Genomic DNA, 22,478 nt, shown 5'->3' on the forward strand with positions numbered 1-22,478 from the left:
TGTACTATGTAGAGCTTTTTAGACACTGCAGAGTCGAGTGATTCTCTGTGGGTTCTTCAGTACGAGCAACAGCTTTCAATATTCATTTGATCCTTTGGTAAAGTAAAAATATTTTTCTTCATAAATATAGACTGAAAAACAAAGAAAAAGTGCAACACTGAGCCTCCTCCAAGGAACTTTTTTTCTTATGTCTAATGTCTTTCGTTCTTATGTCTTGTGTTTTGTCACTCTGTACAAAGGCATCAGCTGAACACCTAAAATCAAAAAAAGGTTATGTATAAAGTCTTGACACACTCACCTTTTGCAGGGTCATGGTTCTGAAGTCCCAGTTTGGCATCCGTGACACCAACAGCTGTTCGGTTAAGCCCATTGTTAAGGTTCTTCTTCCTCCTGCTCCCCTTTAACCAGCTGAAGGCCTGTCCCAGGGAGCTACCCGGCTTCTTCTGCCCACGCTGAACCCTCGCCTCCCGGGCTAAGATCTCAGTGATGTCCCTGGGCACCAGGTCACCTGTAGACCTCCTCCGGGACATCCTGGAGGTTGGTCCTGGGAGCTACGGACCGGTGCCTCCACCCGGATCAGCGTGTGAACAAGTCACAGGATCTGAAACCTCCGTCCAGGGTTTGATGAACCCCTCTGACCCTCTTTGGCCTCAGTCAGTGTCTGTCTCTGTTTTTCCTGTCTGTCACCACCTGGGACAACAATGAGATCAGCAGGATGAGAGAGAGAGAGAGAGCGAGAGAGAGAGAGAGAGAGAGAGAGAGAGAGAGAGAGAGAGAGAAATAGGATGAAAATGAAGCCCAGTGGGAGGTCAGAGTGACATAAGAAAGCAAGAACAAGATGGAAAAAAAGAGCCGATTCATTTGGGTTATTACAAAATGAAAAGATAAAAAGTAGACAGAGGATTAATCGGGAATATATACCAGCCTAACTGTTAACAATGTAATGTTAGAGCATTCACTAATTGCCCTATGAAAGTTTCCCCTCCACTAGTTCGCCCCCACTCCCTCTTTTTCTATTCTCTCATTTTTGTGAACTGGAAAAAGCACCAGGGAGGCGAGCTGGACCTCTGCAGAGTCTAAGTGTGTGTGTACGTGTGTACGTGTGTACGTGTGTGTGTGTGTGTGTGCATGCATGTGTGACATATGGTTCACATCAGCAGAAAGGTGTACTGTTATGGGCGAGTTGGAGAAGAGAAAGAAGTTCAATTCAATAAAACCAGCAGTGGAAAGAATACTTGCATACTTTTTTACACCATGAAGACAAATTTGAACAAAAATAGATGAAACATGCACTTCATCTGCTTCTACTGCGTCACATTACAAACAATTCAAACTATTTGCTGTAAAAAACAGTCAGAACAAGACGTAACTGTATGAAACTTACTCAGCGAGCGTGCAGTCCTCTCCTCCGCTCCCCTCTTTTCTCTCAGCCTGAGAACAGTTTTGCGGAGCATATGTGTGTGTGTGTGTGTGTGTGTGTGTGTGTGTGTGTGTTCAGCAGAGTGAATGAAGCTCCATGCTCTCTGAGTCCCTCCCTCTGTATGAGAGCCAGCCTCTCCTCCCACCTCTCACAGTGTTGTTAGGAGTTAGCCACACCATTCCAGCCCTAGTTGTGTCTCCTCGCGTTCCAAGCAGCTGATATTTTTAACATGTTCACCTTCAGTATTGAGACACTTATGCTGCACGGGATCAGGTGCGGTCATCCCAGGCCCCCTCACGAAGAAAACCATTGGGCCAATAAGCATCACGGCATCTAGGAAAGAAAAACACACACCTAGGACCAGTGTGTCCATAGAGAGATGGATCACTATACGAGCCAAAATACACGACAGAAAACCTGGCGTGACTCTTATGTAGCTTTCACCGAGAAGACAGGCAAAAGATCTTAAAAAGGAAATCTGATGACAAAGGTCCAAGGGAAACAACTCAGTGGTCCAGTGTTGGAATGTGGCCTGGCAAAGGTGAAGAAGGTTCAGCAGGTTTTTTTTCTCCTGCAGATAAGAGGGAGTGGCTGTTTCTTGTCACTGTGCAGCCAGGTGGAAACACGATACCCCTTGTTAAACATGACACACACACACACACACATACTATCGGACAGACAGGTGAGGCGAGTCTCAAGGGGCCGGTTACCTTTTAAGCCTTGTCCGGTTGTACCCAACCCCAACATAACAAGCTCCACCCCTGAAGTCTGAAGTGGGTTTCAAATTGCTCTGCGGTGGAGACCAGACAAGCTGACATCACTCTGTGTGTGGGTGGGTGGGTGGGTGGGGGGAGACACATATCAGACGTGGTGAGCATATGTGTGTGTGAGTGTGTGTGTGTGTGTGTGTGTGTGTGTGTGTGAGTGTGTGTGTGTGTCGCGGGACTGGCTCATCTGGTTTGAATGTGGAGTAGAACCACTGATGTAATGAAGGCGAAGCAGGAGTTGGAGGAGGAGGTGTCACAGCCTCAGGAGAACAAACTGAAACCCACCTGTGACTTCAGTCTATAATATGATTTATATACTTAGGGTATATAATCTATCTATGTCAATGGAAGAAAGTAGTATCTCTGTGTAATATTGTACTGCTAGTAATACAGTGGAAACCGCAWATAGTGATGTCGGTTGCAGTGAGCAACAATAAAAAGGCCTGAGAGGGAATGCTGTTTAAATAATTCACCTACAGTAATCAAGTTAACTTACAATGTTCATTTGGGGAATTTTTATACAACATATGGAGAAACTATGGCAGTTCTATTCTTTTTTTAACTTTACTTCCATCATACTGTATTTAATGTGTACGTTTGTTTTCAAACTATCATTTCAGCACCGATAGTCTGCAGTTTATTCTCAGGCCTGTTTAAAAATGTAGAAACGCACTGAAACCACCACCAAGCTGTGGCGTAGCAGCCAATTTACACTACTGACTGTATTTGTAAACAGTACAATACCATTACCATAATTTGAATTTTTTTATAGGGTATACTGTATTACCGTGTATTTTAACTATACACAGTACAGTGCACAATTTAAAAAGTGTTTGATATACTGTATTTTGAAACAATCATTAAAAGTTCAGTATCTTTGTCCAAGGAGAGTACACTAAACATGTATCCTCTTATAAATACTTGCATTGATATATTAGATATATAGATTTTCTGACCTCTCAGATAAAGGTTGAAAATAATTTCCATCCAGATTTTCATTTGTGTCGAGACTCAGTTGACATTATCGTAACAAAAGGTACATTTTTTATTGAATACGTGATGAATATTACCAAACGGATTCACAAGGTCTGCTTCATCCCCTATCAGCGCAGCTAGTGGGTCACTGTCTCCTTTTAGCTCCTGTGATGAGGCAGCTAAGTTACCTGTCCCGTTGAGATTCCTGGGCTAATTCTGGCACACGATCTAAGGATATCACTGTCAGTATGGTTCGCATATGCTGCAACTTTAATGGCCTTCATTCCACAAGTAGATCACATTCCAAAAAAAACCTCTGACCTGTTGCACAGTTTTAGTAAATGGCTTTTCTGTGAGGGTCGGGTGAATCCATACTGTGTGTGCGTGTACTGGTGTGTTGGGAGGGGTCGAAATGAGTCACAGCTTAGTTCACTCACGCCTAACAGATTGAAATGTTTTAACGTTTCCATGGAGATACAATGGAAAACAGCCGCCCTCTGTACGTGTGCGAGGGAGCTGCAGAGTGTCTGTAGCGAAAAGAGCAAAATCATTAACCGGCAGAACACTGTGAGCCTACTGGGGAATGTTTCACCAATCCTCCCCTTCTCTGTTTTGCTGCTTCTTTTCTTGTCTTCCATCTTTACTTTTCTAGCTCTACTGTCTGTTTGTTTGTTAACATGCACACTCACTTTCCATTCCTTACTGCTGCTCGAAAAAAAACAACCCAAAAGATTAAACTGAATCATGAAAATGATAATACTTTTTGTTTGTAATGCAAAGAATTTAAGAAAGTTGTGGAACACGTTATAAGGCAATAGGACGAATGCACGCATTTAGGATCCAGCATATTTCTGTGTCGCTGCAACAAACTTAATTACATATCATGGAAGAACACAGACGTGCAGGAGTTCTGTTTACTCATGAACACAAGATTACAGAGACATACTTACTGATTGTAAGTTACTTTGGATGAAAAAGCTGAATAAATGTAATGTAACATACAGGATCTTGTTATGTATAATGGTGATGCAGAAAATAAATCCAGAAAACAAGTTCAAACAGTCTGAAGATAAGTCCTTTGGTGCCTCACAAGTAGAGATGACAATATGGATAACATCTTATATCCCAAATATTGACATTTTGTATCACCAAACTGTAACTGGTGGTTAAATTATGTCGCAAAAGTAATAAAGAACATGTGAATAATAATGTAATGTCAGCACTAAACACTCCCATCTTGTAATTACTAAACAGTGTAATATATTATCTGCACCAATGTAATGGTGTGTCAGAACACAGCTGATATAGAGAGGCTAAGTCCTGCCCTGAGGTTGTTATTCCTGTATTTCAGGTTGTGTTAGACCTTGTGAACAATGTTACAAATCAGTGACAATGACTGCTTTAGGTTGACCACCATGGGACCTTATTTCAGAAAAGATATGTATGGTAGTCAACGGCGAGAGACAAATATGTATTTGATCCCGTTTTAATTGTGCTGCGAATTACAAATGTGATGTCTGTCAATTTAAAGGATGATTTTGCATGTCAAGAAAGTCATAAAACTTTCTAATTAGAAAGACTAGACACCCAAAAGTTGCGTAAGTGACGTCTGATACTGAAACTTTTAATGCAGGAGTGTTTCGTACCAGAATGTTCTCACATCAACAGCGAGTCTTGCTCGTCCTGGCTGAGAAAAAGAGTCGCTGGTACAACAACGTACATTATGTGAGACGAGAGATGTAGTCCACTGATCGGTCTCACACAAAACTTAATCGTGCTACGACACTAAAATGATTGTGATGAAAATGAGACTTTCCTGACGTGCAAAATTGTCTTTTCAATTCACAAACATCAAATGTGTAATTCATAGCTCAATTCAAACAGGATAAAAATAACATTTGCCTCTCGCCGTAGACTACTGTACATGGGGACACAGGACGGGGCTTGACTTAGACTGAAACAATCTACTGGAGGAGTACGGCACTTTGCTCAAGGACATTTGAGGCCTTGAGACCGACCAATCACACGGTACACAGACGGCACCAACACTGTAATAACAGCTGCATGACCCTTGTGTATGTGTGTGTGTTTGTGTTAGATGTGACTGAAAGGAGGCTGCAGGCAGGAAATCCATACTGCCGGTTGGGATAAGCTCAGCTCTCTCAGACCCGCATTATCATTCCCGACCTGCCTTTGTCCGGCCACAGACACATTCTTTCTGCACCGACCGCTTCTCTCTGTCCATTCCTTCAACAACAGCATATTGCTGAAACTACATTTATAAAAAATAATAAAAACACCAAACAGGTCTTAACTGCACATCTCTGTTTTGTTGCATTACCTTCATAACAAGTGTGTGCATGGTTGTGCTAAAAAGTGCATCCTCAAATGCATTTCTTAGAACCAAAGCGCAATCGAAGCACCAAAAAAAAAGAACAAAAACTCTCCAAAGTTGCATTCCACAGTCCACTATTTATAACGTCAAGGATGGGAGGGGTAAAAAGAGAGGTGACAGAAAGCGGAATGAGGACGGAGAGAGAATCGAGGCGTGTAATAATAGTTTTAGAGAGAAGAGGGAGAGGTTCCAGGTTGATACTCAGCTGTGAAACACACAGAGGGGACTCCTCTGTGCAACAGAGACAGCTTTGTCTCACCAGCCCGCGACTAGAATAGATGTTACAGTCTCTGTTGGCAATACGTTCTGCTTGAAAAAGGAGAGAGGAATGAACAAAAGTACAAACCAAAGTAGTTCAAGAGAGTAAAAGTGCAAAGAAATAGAAAAAAAGGAGAAGGTAAAAAACAATTCTCCGACCCCGCTGAACTCCAGGTTTCCCTGTCCAGACATGTTGTTGCCCTCGGTGGTGGGGACAGCCACTCACTGCCCCGACCACATTCCTCTGACCTGCCTTCAATGGAGGCAGAGAAAGAGGTTGTAAGGCTGTAAGAACGGGAGGGTGGCGTCCATCTAATTTCCTTCGTGAGAAGAGGGAGAAAGTAAATATCGATGAGTCATGTCTCTAGTGACATGAGGAGGACAGGAAAGAGAAAATATGGGTTGAACTTGCTGAAAGTGAAGCAGTAAAAGTTGGCTGTTGGCTGTTTTACGGGGCCTTTAGGGAACATTACTGTCCGAGAGCCAGACGAGGAGGGTCATTTTATTACTAGCTGTTAGCTCAACCCTAAAACAAAGCCATGTCCTTGAAAAGTTACCACACTCTGTCACTGCAAAGCGAAGGCGCGTTTAAATACATTCAGATGTCAGGCCAACAAATGACTCAACACACCTAAAATCCCAAAACAACGCAGCGTACTTTGCCATATTGTAAACTATGTCCGCCGCTGTCACTAATGACTACTTCTTGAAGCTGCCTCTAAACCTACATTTGTGTCGGCTGTGATGTAATGGAGAAATTGAACCGTAGTGTCGACCCTAGATTAGCGTTTTCTATCTGTCTGATACTATCTAGGGAAGAGGAAATGGGTGGGCTCTCCGTGTGTGTGTGTGTGTGTGTGTGTAACCCGGTCATAGATCAGTTTAGTGACCCTTAAGCCGTCCATCATATTTTATTAGCCAATCAGTGTTTGCTTCAGCCCGGACAAGTTGAAGCTGGCCCATTGATGGTTCTTGCTTTCAGTTGACCGTTTCTGGACACACATGCACAGACATAAACGCTATATTAAACATAAACGGATCTTGTGTTTTTACGAGAAGATTCAGTATCAAAACCGAGTCAGAGCAAACACACAAAGCCTCGCGTAAAGTGTCTGCACAGTGGACAGTAAAGTATTTCCCAGAATCCAGCAGCCTTCAGAGCCAAAACACACTGGCTGTGTGCGGAGCCATCTGGCCGGCAATTCATACGCACATGAAGACACACACTCAGACTTGTTCACACAATTTACTCAGATAAAAAACACGCAGAAATATTCAGGCCGAGATGCAAGATACTTTTGATTAAGAACAACCTTGTTTTCTTGGACTACAGTGTGCAATTGTTTACATTTTCTTTTCATCCACTCTTCCCTTGTTATCGTGTTTTGCTGTCTTAATGGATTTAACTCCAGCCAGTGTCGGTTAGTAAAGGTTGGTTTACTCCATATAACATCCATCACATGAATCTCTTTATATTCCTGTGCTTACATAACTATTTAACACTGTTTATGTAACTACACATAACACTAGTGAACAAAACCATGCTCTCTACTGCAAAAGCAACATTTGAACATACGTTTGCTTCAAGTTCCATATAAATCCTTTTATGGAATATGGAGGCTCTGAGTAAGAAAACATTGAACATGTTATGGTAAAGAGTGAACTGCTCCTTTTAAAACATGACATGAAGTATTTTTTGCAGCAGGAATTCCTGAGAGGGTGTGGTTGCTGCTGGGTTTGTTTGGGACTGGACAAAAACAGGCCACAAGTTTCCATCCATCCATCCAATCATCTCTCGTTCTTTCTTTCTTCCTTTGTCTCTCCCTCGCTACATTCACAGAGGAACCATCAGCCTGTTTTCAATCTCTCCAGGGGGGGTCGTTTAAATGAGGCACTGACGTCACGGCCAGGAAACCTGAGGTGACCTCTGTCGAATATTTATTAAAATAACAGGATTGGCGCTCGCACAGCATCTAATTAAGAGTGCTGGAAAACAGAGTCTCTGGTGAAAGCATTTCTGAAAACAACGGGGATTAAGAACACATTTCTGCAGTCCCACTCTACGGCTTTTGGGAGCATCCAAGAACCTATTTGTTAACTTTTGAAAAGTCATAAAACTTATTCTATTATAGGAAGCAATGTTAATATTTACTGAAGTAGCCTCAAGCTAACATTTACATCCCATTAAGCATCTTAAATGTACACATCTGCACATACTGTACACGCACACCAGCCAATGACTCATAGCACGTAACAGCACTAACGATACATCTCAGCTTTACATGTTTGGGTTTGGAGCGAGCTTCAGGTGAACGGAATGTTGTCTGGGAGCCTTTGTGATAGATGGTTGTGCTTAAAGTGGCACCAGCAAGAGCTAGGAGAGCGTCTACTGGAGGGAGATGAGTAAGACCAGAGGAATGCGACTGGAACCAAGTGAGATCCACGTATACTAACGTTGAAACAAGACCATGAGTCTACGGCCACGCTAGCAGCTCTGTGAGGCTGCCCTTACTGTAAGCACAGTGCTTTGAGCTCAATGCTAATGCTAACATGCATGTGTTAACATGATGACATGTGGTGAAGTAGTTAGCACAAAAATAAAAAAAAACAGCTGAGGCTGATGGGAGTGTCATCAGTTTGGCAGGTGTTTGGTCAGTGTTGGATTGTTTTACACAGGTGTTATTGATCAGATGAATTATGGTCCCGTTCCATTTAGTGTGTAACAGTCATTCCAGTGAGCCAGCATGCGCAATACCAGGACCCTGGTCCACCTAAATGGAACAGGGCCCTGATTAATTCTATCAATTACAGCTGTGTTTATAATGCAATGACAGTGGCAAAGTCAAGGGATCATCAACGTCAGAGGAACCATGAATGCAACAAAAAAAGTGTCAACCTATATAGTCGATAGAAACATTTAAATGTCAGCGTATTAAATTAGTGAGTCTGTTTTTATTAAATCAGCTTGCTTTAGTAAAAATAATGGTTCGGAACCACCGGACTAGCGCAACGCCACTGGCGTGGCTTAACATGGCAAAAACATTTCCTACAACAATTGAATAACAAATCTGGCACCTGCGACAGTGACTCTGCAGTCGATGAATCCTTCCCACCACTACTGACAATAAATCAATTCCATTTCTTGAAGAGGAATTGTGTCGACACACGCAGACACACAAAAACCCTGTTCGACAAATAAACAGACACGAATACACTGATGTAAAACCGAGACTCTATGGTTAAAGATCTACAGATCAAGATTGAATGTTTCCTAATTGTTTAATTGTGCACGCTGTAGATGAAGTCTTTCGCCCATGACCGAACCCACAGTGTGATCATCACCGACTGAGCGAGTGAGCTCACTTCTGTCAGCTTATCTCATCTCTCGTCTCAGATGTTTATCGTCTGCAGTGAACTGGTTGTGACTGTGTAACAGTTGAAAGGTGATTCACTGAACCATAAACAATTGCCAGAAAAGGTTGATGCAATACAAACAAGCAAAACCTGGGCGCTGTCCCAACACTGTGAAACTTTCCGACTATGACAACATTTTGATTTAAAAGGGAAGTTGTTTTAAAAGCGTTTTTGGTGACAAAAAAAGCGAATCAAAGCGCTGTGGGAACAAGCCCGAAGCTGCTCTGTGTCTTTTTTAAGGACGCTTGTCCTTAAAACAGACACAGAGCAGCTTCGGGCTTGTCTGACATCTTTAAATAGAGGACATTCTTAACCCAGAACAGTGGAAAAACACAGTGAAGAAGGACAAGGGGCCCCTTATATTAAGTGATCCCTTAAGACCACGAAAGAGCCAACATGGTACAAACACTGGGTGGCTGACGACAGTAAGAAGATGGCGGCTGACAATTATGGAGCGGAGGCACTCTCTTTAAAATAAACACCCGATAAGGTTGCCGTCATTAAAACACACTTAGCCATAGTGAGACAATGCTTTATGATGCCCGACATGACAGACGGCAGGGAGCAGCAAAGTGAGAGAGCAGAAGTTAGAGTTTGGCATCAGTTCAAAACCCCAGACCAGCTGAGAGAATGTGCCTGGGGAAATTGAAGCAATGTTCTCTCCTTCCACAATAAATAGTTGTTATGGTGCCCTTGAGCAAGGCATTTGTCTCTCTCACTCCATAATCTCACTTTCTCACTGTCCTCTACCGCTGAGATAAGACATAATGCCAGAAAATGACATCCACTCCTCCTCTGACTTCCTCTAAAGAAAAATTTTACCGCCACTGATTTAGTGGGCTGACTCACTTTCTGTAAAGCGAATAGAGCAGCAGTCCAAGAGCATCGCCAGTATTATGAACTTTTGAACACGTATCGGTGCATAAACACTTGTACGGAGTTCTTCTGTCATGTCATAAATAAATACTGAATGTTTTGGGGGTGGTCACAGATACATTGTTTACGTCATAATACGTTTTCTTTTGGCACTTTTGAATGTTTCAGATTTTGTAGTATTGCTCCTTTAAATGTTTTTTAGTACAGCTTAACATCTGCAATTTAATGCATCTATGAGAAACATGTGGCCGCAACTATTTTGGCTGTACATGCAGGCTGGTGGGTCATATTTTAAGTCATGCGCAACCATTTTTTTTTGTCTGGAAAAAATACACTGAAAAAACTGTGACCACTGTATTAAATCATGTTCTAATTAAAACACATGTTGAGCTTCTGCACAAGTGTAACTGCAATGGTTTGTTTCGGTGTTAGATCTGCGCTATTTTCTATTTTATTTTGCTCATATTTAGCACCAATGTCTTTAACTTTAATCACACAAGGAAATAATCTCAAATCCCTGAGCACCAAATGTGGTGAGACCTCCAACATTGAATGAAACCATGAGTGTAACCAGAATGTGAAAGACGCTTTCAGATGAAACGCACGTTTTCCTTTCCGCAAACTGCTTTCGAAAAAAAATGTTTTCGGAGCAAACAATAGACCAAATGCACATTTTGTTTTGAGTGAGATATGCACTATGAAGATGAACTTAATGTTAACACACAAGTGTTGGAATATACATTAAAACAGATGATCAAGGAACAGATTTTAGTGAATAATATGTTGCATACTTTCCTGAATAGCAGTAAAATTCTGAGCCAAGAGATATCGTGCTGCCGGCCCCTAAATGGCAAAAAAACAAAAAACCTCTTATGAGTTCAACTTTTGTTTGTGAGACTGATTAAAGGATGGAAAGAGAAGAAGAACAGGAGGAAGGGGAGGACACACTGACAGGATGTTCTGGTGAGTTTGGGCAGTCCTGCAGATTGGAGCAGACAGAAACAGAGCATATGGCCTATCTCAGCAGGACATTCAGTCCTCAACCACAACGCCCCCTTACATATTTGTTTCCCTCCTTGTCTGACTCCACACCCACACACACTGATGATCTCTCCATCCCCTGCGAAGGGAAATGAGATAAAAGAGACTGAAAAGATGATGATTTTGTGTGGAGGTCAAGTGAAGAAAAGTCTCAAAGTCTCTCCAAGTCCCAGTGGCCTCAGTGGTAGTGTGCATCAGTTGAAACATAACTTAATGTGAATCACCATCTCGCTCCCAAAGCCCGAGACTCGCCAAAACACAGAGTCACAGCGGCCAACAAGTGTGAATTAGATCAACATTACATCTTTCCTTGAGCACGAGTGACGCGATCTTGTCATGCGAGCGCTGAATCTCAAAGGAATCATTATTTTATAGGCTGTTAACTGCAAATAAAAGTATATTTAGTAAAAAAAGGATCCTGTAAATACTCTGAAGTGGGATTTGTGATGAATTAATCTTAGAGCTTTTTGTTCATTACAGTACGGACAGGCGTCCATCGTTCTCTTTCTCTATGTCTCTTTGTAAAGCAGGAATCAGCCTTCAATAACATAGTTGAGAAAATAACAAGATAGACAAAAATAGTGTGAAAGGTCATCCACCTCAGTAAAGTAACAATGTTTAATGTGTGTAGTGTAAAGACTAGAGAAAGACTGGATTGAGAGGTTGAAACTGTTTCTTAACTAAACTGCTTGTTCAAACTCAACATTTCCTTTTATGTTAACCTAATAAGACGAGTCAAAATTAAACTACGAGGCCATCTAGTGGCGTCTGACTGTTATATGTGTTCTTATATATTGAGAGATACTCAAAAATAGGGTGCAACGAAAGGTAGGAAATATGAAAATTAAGGCAAAAAACATAAATACAACCCATAAAAGGGATGTCAAAAGAATGAAAAATACCAAAAAACGTGCAGTATTTGCAGCTCAAGCTACAGGTCACATGAGAAGTCTTTCCACTGCTCTGTCTTTTAAAGGCCTGTCTCAACCCGTCTGCCCTCTCCTCAGACTACAGAACACCACCTGTGCTCCATTGTCGGGGTCACAAGTTTAGACGAAAACCAATCCTCCCCGTGGGAAGCGGCCAGAAGAGTGAGGGGTGCTATTTAAAGATGCCTCGATAATGAGGTGGCTCGGTGGGAATCTGGAGCCATGTTCTCTTTCGTGATATATACACACACACACACACACACACACACACACACACACACACACACACACACACACACCATAAACCCTTCACACACACCTGTCTACAGCCATAATAAACACATCCAGCTGTATCTGGCATTGTAAACACCTTCTGCTGCGGACCTTTCCAAAATAATAAAAACATTCATCCAGTGAATTTTCTAATTTTCTAACGCAGTTTTAACTTCAGTTTAATCTGTAAACACTGTGGTTTTTATTTAAATATGACAGATTACTTTTTGTATAGTAAGATGTCACTTGATTAAGGAAAATGCAAGTTCTCTGAGAATAAAAACAACTCTCAGGGAGGTTTTTGTGAAGTCTTTTTGTATCTTCCAACAAATGTAAAATCAGACAAGCAGGTTATAAACTACATTTGGCAACCAGGTGTTCAGTATAATTCTTAGAGAACAGCCGGGCCGCGGCTCCTCTTTCTGCAGGTCCAGTGTTTATAGGTAGTCATGGTCCCACATAGCAGCACACTGAGAGAGAGAGAGAGAGAGAGAGAGAGAGAGAGAGAGAGAGAGAGAGAAAGAGAGAAAGAGAGAGGGAGAGAGAGAGGAGGCTGGGTCAACTGTCTAAGTTTATCTGCACACACTTCTCCCGCTCACTCTTTGCTTTGTAGCTGGAACCATCCTGAGGATAACGCATGAGGGCAGAAGAACCAACCATAGACGTATATAAGTAAGTGCAATTCAATATTTTACGTTTGTGTATTTGATCAAATTTGAATGGAAACCGCTGAAGAAAATCCAAACACTAACCATGCATGCTGCTCCCAAGAGTCGACTTCCAAACAACTAACTCGCTCACTAATTTTGCAATTAAAAAGAAGCTAAAGGCGAATCAGGAAGCTTAGAAGAAATTCATTTTTGTAATGTTTAAAAGAAGAAGAAAACAAGCGTTCAGAATGCTGTCTTTGTGTGGTGGAGGTCTGAAGGAATGTGACTTGTGCCCAAGCCTGGCCTTGCAGCAAGACAGCTGGTGAGTGTCATGTCTCCCCCGGAGCTTTAGTCAGCCATGCATAAAGTACAACACTATCCAGTCCTGTAGATTTTAGCACTCAACATTATTTTTTCATGATCTGACCTTATTTAACACAACGATAGAGCTTAGTGAGGAAACAGCAGCTATGAAATATAATGTCACACTTGTCTTCCTTGCCCATTCTACATTGCTAGTCGCTGTCAATGACAGTATCGGGTCAATCTGATCAATTTACTCTCTGGGAGTCCCTGGACAGTCTTGGCTAACACCTCATAGGGTGAAATTACAGCTACATTATTCACCAGGGGGAGAGTGCATATGCCCATCCATCAGCACAATGACATGTTAGGATAATCTGCTCTAATCTGTTCATAATGCCACTTCAGACGACAGCCTTTTGTACTTGTTTATCTAAGAAGAGTTGCGGTGTTCTGCATGAGTGGGCTTGTTTGAGGTGTGGTCTGATCATTGCCAAGCGCTCGGTCGGTCTCTGTGGCATCTAAGCCCTGCCGGACAGCTGCTTGTAGCATATTATCTGCCCCCTTTGACCAGCTCTACATGTGCTAATGACGTCTGCATACCTCACACGGGCGTATGGGCAAAATATTAACCCAGCTCCTCTGTCGACATTTCATCAGCGCAGGGCCGAGTATTTGTGACATGCAACGCAACTGCCAACGACTACGGCCATCATGTTGAATAGGCTATCTAACGTATTCATGTGCTTTTGTCAAGGGATGAGACGGTCGTAAAAGGAGACTTCTACAACGGAGGTGGATACAAGAGTCAGGCTGAACCAATGGAGGACGACAGCGTCTCATCTGGGTTCGAGCCTCTCTTCATCAAAGAGGAGGATGTGGATCCGGACAGAACCCTCGCGACGCGATCTGGAATCACCTTCAAGGGAACGCAGCTGAATCAATCGGTTTTAATCAAGCCATACTTACAGGAGATGGATGACCTACTGAAAGGCTGTGAGGAGCTCATTGGTGTCCCTTTCGGCTCTGGCTTCTCAGCAAGTCACAATGAAACAACCTCGACTGAATCAACTCGTAGCCACAGCAAAAAGGAAGACACATCGGAGAGCTATGGAGAAACAAGCGTTTCTCCCCAAGCGTATCTTTCCACAAGCTACATGGACACGCACATGGATGGGGCTGAAACCAAAGACCAGCCGGCACAAGCCCAGTCACAAATCTTGGGCACTATCGGTAGCAGGTGTGGAGTAACCTCAGTAGCTTCTCGCCAAAAGGAGATGCCTCTCACTTCGGCGGGAAACCAACTGAGTGACACCATGGTGGAGTACGAGGGTCAGCTCCTGGGGATGCTGGCCATGCTGGAGAGCTCTATGGAAGAGTCTAGGATGGACTATGAGCCCCAAGGCTGCGGTCCAGATGCAAGCCAGGAGTACGTACAAATCAGTAAGTATCCTCGTCTTAATAGGGGTGCAACACTGGTGCCAGTTGAGCAAGGGAGCCCGATGACGTTGGAGACCCAGCCAATGCAATTGGAGTCCTGGGCTGGTCAGCATGCAGGGGGAGAGAAAGCCTCCAGGGAGAGCAGACATGAGGAAACAGTGGGTTCAGCAACAAATGGAGGCCTGCAGAGTAATTTCTCGATGACAACACTGGAATGGCAAGACCATGGAGTTCTTGATCCTCTGTTCGGGTTTTCAGGGCCATCGATGCCATTAGATAGTACAGAAAATGATCCGATGTGCTGTGAGGCAACAAAGACGGGATATTTTTCTACGAAGGAAGACACGTGCATGAAGAGAGACGTAACTGGGATTGAAGTAGACGACGCCGAAGAGCTGAAGATGGACATCATTGATCTGGGATCTGGCATGAATGATTTAAGCGCACTAGGGTGTCAGATGGAGGCGTGCATAGAGGAGGTACAGCGGTTGGAGAGGAGGAGGAAGGAGCTGCTGACGGAGGTGCTGGAGTTGAGAGGGACTAAAGACAGAGGGGAGTCAGCGGGGAGCAATGAAGAGGAAGAGGAGCAACTTGACAGCAAAGTGGTAGAGCTGATGAATGCATTTAAGAGGGAGGAAGAAGGGAGAAGAGAGGAGAGGAAGAAAGAGATTCAGGGCTTAAGGGAGGAGAGAGCAGAGGAGGAGAGGATGCTGTGGAAGGTGAACCTGGAGAGACAGGGGCTGCACGAGGAGCTCAGAAGGCTGAAGAGGAGGCTGTTCGCCGTGGCCAGGGACTGTGCTCACAACCAGGCCGCCCTGAACACCCAGCACCGCGAGGTGGAGCTGCTGAGGAGAGAGGAGGTAAGAAACACCTCAAGAAACATTGTTATCTGTGCATTTCAGAGGAAACCTCAATCATAGAAATCCCTGTCTTCCAGGAGAAGCTGCAGTCGCTGGTGCTCCAGCTGACAGAAGAGGGCTCCCGACTCAGGGCGGCTCAGCAGCAACAGCTCTTAGACCTACAAGCAGCGCTTCAGGCCCAGACCTCCAGTCAGACCTCCAGCACCCAGAATGAGCTGACCGAGTGCAGGAGGCACTCCTGTGGAGACGTCCAGCAGTATCTGCAGGGTGGGCTGAAAGCGCTGGAGGACAGGTGCTGTCTCTGTCTAATACTGATTTTTGCAAAAGTTTTTAAAGTTGTTAAAGTATTTATTTGGGCCTGATCATTATTCTCATCCTTTTGTTTTGTTTTTTACACTTTAAGATCACAGTGCATCAAGTCATAGTGTCTTTAGCTTCTGTACTGTGAGGTTTAGATGGTGAAGTCACTCCTCTTTCCCATAAAAAACCCGCTCGCTCACCTGCAGGTCGGAGGCAAAACTCAAGCCGGTAGTTTTTGCGCACCGCTATCCAAACACACATCTCGTTCTATCACTCTTCATATTCCTCTGTTAGCTCCAGCCACACACAGGCAGTTAAGAGCGGTTTTATATACGACCGGTTTGGCTAACTAGCTGCCTGAAGTCACATTTGATTGGATGATTTTTTGAGTGCAGGATGAGTCAAACAGTTAAGACAGAGAGAGATTTGATTTAAGAGATAAATGAACAACTGGACAATTGAACACAGGAACACCGGAAATATGTTTTTAATTTTACTGGCTCTTTAAACACAGACCGTTAGAATGTATGTTTCCTCATTAAACTGTAAATGGATCTCTTGGCCAGGTATGAACCCATCTTGCTCACACTGCTGAAGAGAAGGGAGGCAACAGCCGGTGCACTGCTGAAAGCCAAAGAGCAGGCCCAGGAGCTGAGGGCCCAGCTGAGACCCCTAAAGGAGGAGATCCAAAGGCTGAACCTCCAGAGGGCGTGTCTGGAGGAGAAACTCAAACTAATTCACTTTCAACGGAGAGAGGACATGGGGCAGTATAAGGTGAGCAAGGTGGAGTCTTAGGAAGTAGAAGAGATGTCCCTTGACCTGATACACAAAGCACTAAAGCTGTGGCATTGTTACAGGAGACAGTGTCCTTTCTGGAGGACAGCAGCAGAGAGCTGAGGACAGAGTTAAAGATCCAGAAGAGAAAAACCAAAGAGATAGAGGAGCTGAGCGACAGCCTAAACAAACAACTACTCCTCTTCAGGTAAGACTTGTTCATCGATTCTGAATCAGACTTCAGAAATCCTCGAGGGGAAAAGTTCTAATTCAACCGTGTTTCTTACAGGGCTGCCGAGGAGCATAACGAGTCTGACGACGATGAGGAGGAAACATGATCGAATGTTCTTGATTTAAAAAAAAGAAGAAAACTGAGTTCTGTGATCATTATTTTTTTATCTGCAACATAGTAAACTCGACTTTTCAATTAATGCACTTTACACACATTGAGACGCTGTTGTCTATTTGTAGAGCAGTCGCTGCAGCTCGTAGAAAGGTTTGTGTTATGAATAAAGGCTTTTGTGATCGCTGTAACCCGAGTGCGACTGACGAGTTAATGTCTCCGCGTGACGAGCCGAGAGGGGTTCATGTGCTTATAAGGGCAACACGGCTGAAGGACCAAACAGTGGGACACGAAGTAATGAGAGTACATTAAAGGCACCAAGTCATCACACCGGACACATGAAAAGGTTCATGAGGGACGACCGACTCTTTCACTAAGAGGATTATTTTTAGGGTTGTTTAAAAATACTCCAACGCTTCGCAAGGCACTGATTTTATTAACGAAAAACATGCAAGTAACACATTCATATTGAGGAATGTCAAACAAGCGGAGGCCAAAGACCAATGAAACATTTTATTAAGAATGCACTCACTGTACAATTACAAAATATTGAACACAGAAAAAGTTCAACCACTAATCTATATCACGACAAATGATTAATGTAGGACCAAGGTGAGGGAAGGTGGGAACACAAAGGGACATTTAAAACTTTATTTTTTTATGTATTTTTTGTAATTTCATTGAGGAGCAGATGGTGTGAAAATCTGAACAATTCGGTGAGTGAAGGAGGGAGATAATGAGGCGTCTTTAGGACCGTAAGCTAGCCTGAGAACAAGCTGTCAGAGTAACTGTCACTACGCTGTGCATCTAGTCAGAAAGCTGGACTGCATTTCACTTAAAACATGAATATTTTTTTCCTGCAACATTTCCAACATGTGCAGAGGGAGCTGTTCACACTCTAACAGCTCAACATTATGAATCATCACTTGTTGTTGTGATCACCATCTCAGGTTCTAAAAAAAAAAAGCATTTCATTTATTATTGAAAATGTATTCGCTAAAACATGTCCGTGTACGAGGGAGAGCCAATTTGATTACAAAAATATATATTTTATACGCAGTGCGGGAAAAAAAAAAACATGAGTGAGATTCTTCAGGAAATAAGTTACTCAGTTAAAGGAGAGCTCTTCACTGTGAGTATTCAAAAACACGGCTGACACGATTATTCTCTTTCTTGTATTTACAGTGATTTACAGCGTACGGTGTCCCACGGGAAAAGTAGAGAGAAAGGAAGGTGGGAGGAAGTAGCTGCGCGGAAGGAAGTACAGGAGATCGCAGATTGTGATGAGGTCGTTGGTTGAGACGCACGGCAGGAAAGAGTTACGCCGTGGCCTCGGGGTCCGTCGAACCCTCGGGGTCTTCATCGTTGTAGATGTTCTCGGCCTAAAAAAAAAGAGAATCGCCGTCAATCATTCAGCCGCATACTGTCAGGTTCATATGTAATGATGAGTCGGGGGCATTTTGTGAGTCTGTGACAACAAGGGAAAGATAAACTGTGGAGCTTTCAAAGAGCCAAATGTTCCAAAGACAAGACTACAACATGTTTCACTGCTGGGTTTTCTATCACAGTAGAGTGTTAGATGTTTTAGCAGCATTAAAAGAAAGTATTACATAGTGATGGAGTGAGGGAAAATACTTCCCTCTGAAAAGGAATCACATTTCTTGCCTGTCCGTCGCTAACATGCGTTCATAAATTGCCGCCTCAGCAGTCTTACCATTTGCCAGACTTGCATAATGTTGTCTTCAGACACCGAGCAGATGACCCAGGGCTCGTTGGGATTCCAGGAGAAGTCGGAGATCTTAGCCGTGTGGCCTCCATGGATAAACTAGAAGATAGAAGACGCCATTTTCGTCATTACGATACAAGCTGATGTTCCCAATAATAGAGAATCTCAACTTCCAAAGCTCAGCAGGCTTCAATGAGACCCACCAGAAGCTCGGGTGGGCCATCCTCTGCATCTTCTGGTGACTGCTCCTCTCCGATTTTACTACAAAAAAAAGGAGAAAGAAGAGTTGTATGACTGACCCAACATGTCCACACCGGCAGAGGATCATCTCTGGCAACAACAATGTAGCCTGAACGCAACACGGTTAAATTCAGAGGACACTGGGAGAAGATGTTGGATTGCTTACCTGAGGTCCCAGACGTTGAGGCGGCGGTCTGTTCCGCTGGACGCCAGTATGGTCTCATTATGAGGTGACCACTGAACCTGGAACAGACAGAGGAGTCAAACCAGGTACAACACTGAAACTCTCCTCACGAAGACTTTACCAGCGACATTCATCTCGGTGTCCAGCGTTTGCTCGGCGAGTGTTGATTATTCGGATATATAATAACTTTACCGTCTTGTCTGCGGACTCAACTTAAAATTGCTTCATTGTGATCCAAATGAACCAACCGCCTTTAAACTGATTATACAGATTTGCACCCGAGACATCCTGCTGTCCTTGTTTCAATAAAATATCATGAGCGATAGATATCATACCTGGAAGATCTCATCCTTGTGTGACTCGAAGGAATGCAGCTTCAGTTTCAAGTTTCTCAAGTCCCAAAGAGCCACAGTCTGAAGCGAGAGAGAGAGATATTACACATACCTGCCTGATTTTATTACAAAACAGCAACAATATAATCAGTATTGATTTAGTCAAAGTATGACGAGGATTGAGATGTGGTGGAATATTCCATTACCTTGTCTGCAGAGCCGGATGCGAGGATGAACTCGCTGTACGGGTTGAATGACAAACAGTTGACCTCTGCTGTGTGAGCGTCTACTGCGTGGCTGGGTTTAGACGTGTTGTTCGAACGAGTGTCCCAACTGAGGGGGGGGGGGGGGAATGACAAAACGTTCATGGACTGTGAAGACCCAAGATCACAAAACTTTATGAACTATTTCATCTGCTCGTCAGATTTGACTCGTCATCGAGCGTCTTACATCATGAGCTTCTGGTCGTCGGCTACGGATCCAAAGAGCGACTCGTGAAGCAAGTGCCAGGAGACATCTTCCACCACGGCAGTGTGGCCGGTGAAGATGGTCTTTGCCTCTACTATCTTCCCCTCCTTCGGCACGGCACTTATGTCCCACAGACAGATTGTCTGCAGATTAGAAAAGATGAGAGATAAAAACCCATTCATATTTCTGACACCATACCTGAACACGCTATAATTCCATGAGATGCAGCGTGAGTTTATTGTTAGTTTGAATACAAACAATGAAATCTGACTTTTCACTCACATGGTCGTCTGACGCACTGAGGAGAGAGCCGGACAGATTTGGATTCCAGGAGAGACCGTAGCCTTCCTTCTGGTGGCCTCTGAGACGCAGATCGGGGTGACACTCTCCCGAGGCATCTACTGTCAACGGAAATATGGCACAACGGCCATTTCATTCACCGCAAGAAACCAAGCCGGTACGCAGTAATGATGATGATGTTAAACAAAATACAACTAGCCTACCTAACTTTCCAAAGAACAAACATTAAGCAGTGTCTTGTGCTGTGTGTGTTGTATCTACCTGGCTTGGAGGGGTGCTTGGTGTAGTCAAACACCAGCACTTCTGAGGTGGGGGTCTTGGTGGCGATGATGCAGGGGTTCTGGGGCATGTAGCGAGCACGGTTCACCTCTCCTTCGTGGTTGATCTTGATTTCTATCTCGATCTTGCCACTCACTGAGCCGAAGCCTCCGAACTCTGCAGGGAAATATGAGGAAATGTGTTTAAAGAGTCAAAAAAACACAGACGTTTGTGGCTACAGACAATTAATTTCGGAGCAGGGTGTTTGAAAAGGTGCAATTCACCTGTGCATAACAATGCAATAACCGGTGTTCATCTTACATGACATGCAACAATCTAATTGTATGCTCGCTGAGGTGTGTATGTGCAGTGTCTAATACAAACTAAAATGATCACTGATGATTTTCACGAAAAGGCTTCAAAATCATTTCATTCAGTATTATCGTACCACATCAACCTCGTTACACAATCTGCATGTTAGCCGTCTCCTTAAAGCACATTGGGGCCTACTATAAACATACGGTACAGGGCTCTCACCTCCTTTTTCGCTGTCATAATGTGAGGCTTCAAACTGGGCGTCATCATTCGGCAGCTGAACGCTGGCGATGACCAGGTGGTTCTGCTCATCGGATGTGTGAGTGCCCAACACCAGCCGGTGCACGCTGTAATCCTTCCCCTCTGGCCTGGTAAGGAAAAAAAGAAAATGTGCTTTATCATTAATGTCATTCACACTTGAGTGCTTGTCGGTATGTGTGTGAAAATGACTGTTTGTACCTGGAGACGTCGGGCAGCCACTGAGCGGTGAGGCTGGGCCACTCTAGAGCGTGGGTCATCACCAAGTCATACAGGAAGGGAGTGTTCTTCTTCCAGATCTTGTACTCCTCGTTTATCACCCTCTCCTCCACCGCATCATCAAATGCTCCTGCTGAGAGAGGACACACTGTGTAATACATGAGTACTGACACTGTTGTGGAGGAATCATTCATCAGACATTTACAACACCAGTGTAGGTTAATATTAAGGCAACTGACAATGTATCTCAGTCAGCATCAATGCATTAAAGATAATTAAATGGCACTTAGATGTTTAAGGTTGTCTCTGCAGACGACAAACACGACTCAAAGCCTAACTATTGCTCAATATGTACCGGTATGAGAGTACAGAAACACATCCCCGTTAGCTTAACAAGCTAACATCATTATGCTCTTGCTAGTGTTAACATACGTTCTTATTGTGACGCTGAATGTGTCGCGCTGCAGCCTCAATTGCAGTTAGGGGTAACGTCACAGAGTAAACAACAACAACTGGTGAGAAAACAAGAACTGCGAGCTGAAACCGAGGTTGTTACAGCGTACACACAAAAAAAAAATGCACCCGGCTTTTGTTATTGTCTGCTACGGCAGCTACGGTAGCTAATGGTAGCCGCTAACCAAGCTAGCCAGGTAGCTAACACCAGCAAAGATATGTCAGATAAACACTGACCACGTTAAAAAGCCCTTAGCCTTACCTTCCTTGTCCGCCATTGCAGATATAAGTCGCTGATAGTCCACAGCGAATTGAGGCTAATAATTGAGATGCGGAGCCCAAATACCCTTATCTCAGATCCTCCTCTCGTGCGCCAGCAGACCCCCTGGTGTTGTTAAAAGGCACACTGTGAAAGACGCTAAGCTAACAGCTAGCTAGGTTGTGAGAGACGTGGGGTGCATTCGCGCGCTCTGTCTGAAGAGGGAGGGGCCACAGGGCAGTCATTGCGCAGCAGCTGCTGTGCTCGTGCTGACCAGCAGATGGAAGCAAGAGGCCGTGTGCAGATGGCAGCGTGATGCTTCTTCTTTTTTTTTAGGTTTATTGGCGGTTGGCAAACAATGAATTGGAGCATTACCGCCACCAACTGGTATAGAGTGTGAATTTAAAATAAAATAAAATAAAATAAAATAAAATAAAATAAAATAAAA

General features: G+C 43.7%; 3 protein-coding genes across 5 annotated transcripts in view; 1 reads left to right on the plus strand and 2 right to left on the minus strand.

Moving 5' to 3' along the window:
- Window positions 1–1,485, minus strand: part of nhsl3 (NHS like 3) — a 34,570-nt gene extending 33,085 nt beyond the window's left edge. Inside the window, exons 1-2 of the mRNA XM_031853773.1 lie at window positions 1,385–1,485; window positions 299–690 (exon numbers count right to left, since the gene is read on the minus strand). Coding sequence (XP_031709633.1) covers window positions 299–530 — 232 coding nt within the window. The 5' untranslated portion in view covers window positions 531–690; window positions 1,385–1,485. The remainder of the gene's footprint in view (window positions 1–298; window positions 691–1,384) is intronic.
- Window positions 1,486–12,936: 11,451 nt separating this feature from the next.
- sync (syncoilin, intermediate filament protein) lies at window positions 12,937–17,227 on the plus strand. The gene is made up of 6 exons (XM_031854301.1): window positions 12,937–13,020; window positions 14,059–15,601; window positions 15,679–15,893; window positions 16,468–16,675; window positions 16,759–16,883; window positions 16,965–17,227. The coding sequence occupies exons 1-6, from the start codon at window positions 12,986–12,988 to the stop codon at window positions 17,011–17,013; spliced, it is 2,175 nt and encodes a 724-aa protein (XP_031710161.1). The 5' UTR covers window positions 12,937–12,985; the 3' UTR covers window positions 17,014–17,227.
- Window positions 17,228–17,516: 289 nt separating this feature from the next.
- Window positions 17,517–22,245, minus strand: rbbp4 (retinoblastoma binding protein 4). 3 transcript variants are annotated; one of them, XM_031854304.1, is made up of 12 exons: window positions 22,034–22,245; window positions 21,301–21,448; window positions 21,064–21,209; window positions 20,530–20,703; window positions 20,251–20,369; window positions 19,951–20,111; window positions 19,707–19,833; window positions 19,504–19,581; window positions 19,151–19,227; window positions 18,948–19,005; window positions 18,733–18,843; window positions 17,517–18,400 (listed from the first exon to the last, which is right to left on the minus strand). In XM_031854304.1, the coding sequence occupies exons 1-12, from the start codon at window positions 22,047–22,049 to the stop codon at window positions 18,338–18,340; spliced, it is 1,278 nt and encodes a 425-aa protein (XP_031710164.1). In that variant the 5' UTR covers window positions 22,050–22,245; the 3' UTR covers window positions 17,517–18,337. The 3 variants fall into 3 exon arrangements, with proteins under 3 accessions (XP_031710164.1, XP_031710163.1, XP_031710162.1); XM_031854303.1 differs by having other exon boundaries at window positions 21,301–21,451; XM_031854302.1 differs by having other exon boundaries at window positions 21,301–21,466.
- Window positions 22,246–22,478: the final 233 nt, after the last annotated feature.

The sequence above is a fragment of the Anarrhichthys ocellatus genome, unplaced genomic scaffold (genome assembly GCF_004355925.1).
Source record: "Anarrhichthys ocellatus isolate YVR2014 unplaced genomic scaffold, GSC_Weel_1.0 scaffold14, whole genome shotgun sequence".
Classification (NCBI taxonomy): Eukaryota; Metazoa; Chordata; class Actinopteri; order Perciformes; family Anarhichadidae; genus Anarrhichthys; species Anarrhichthys ocellatus.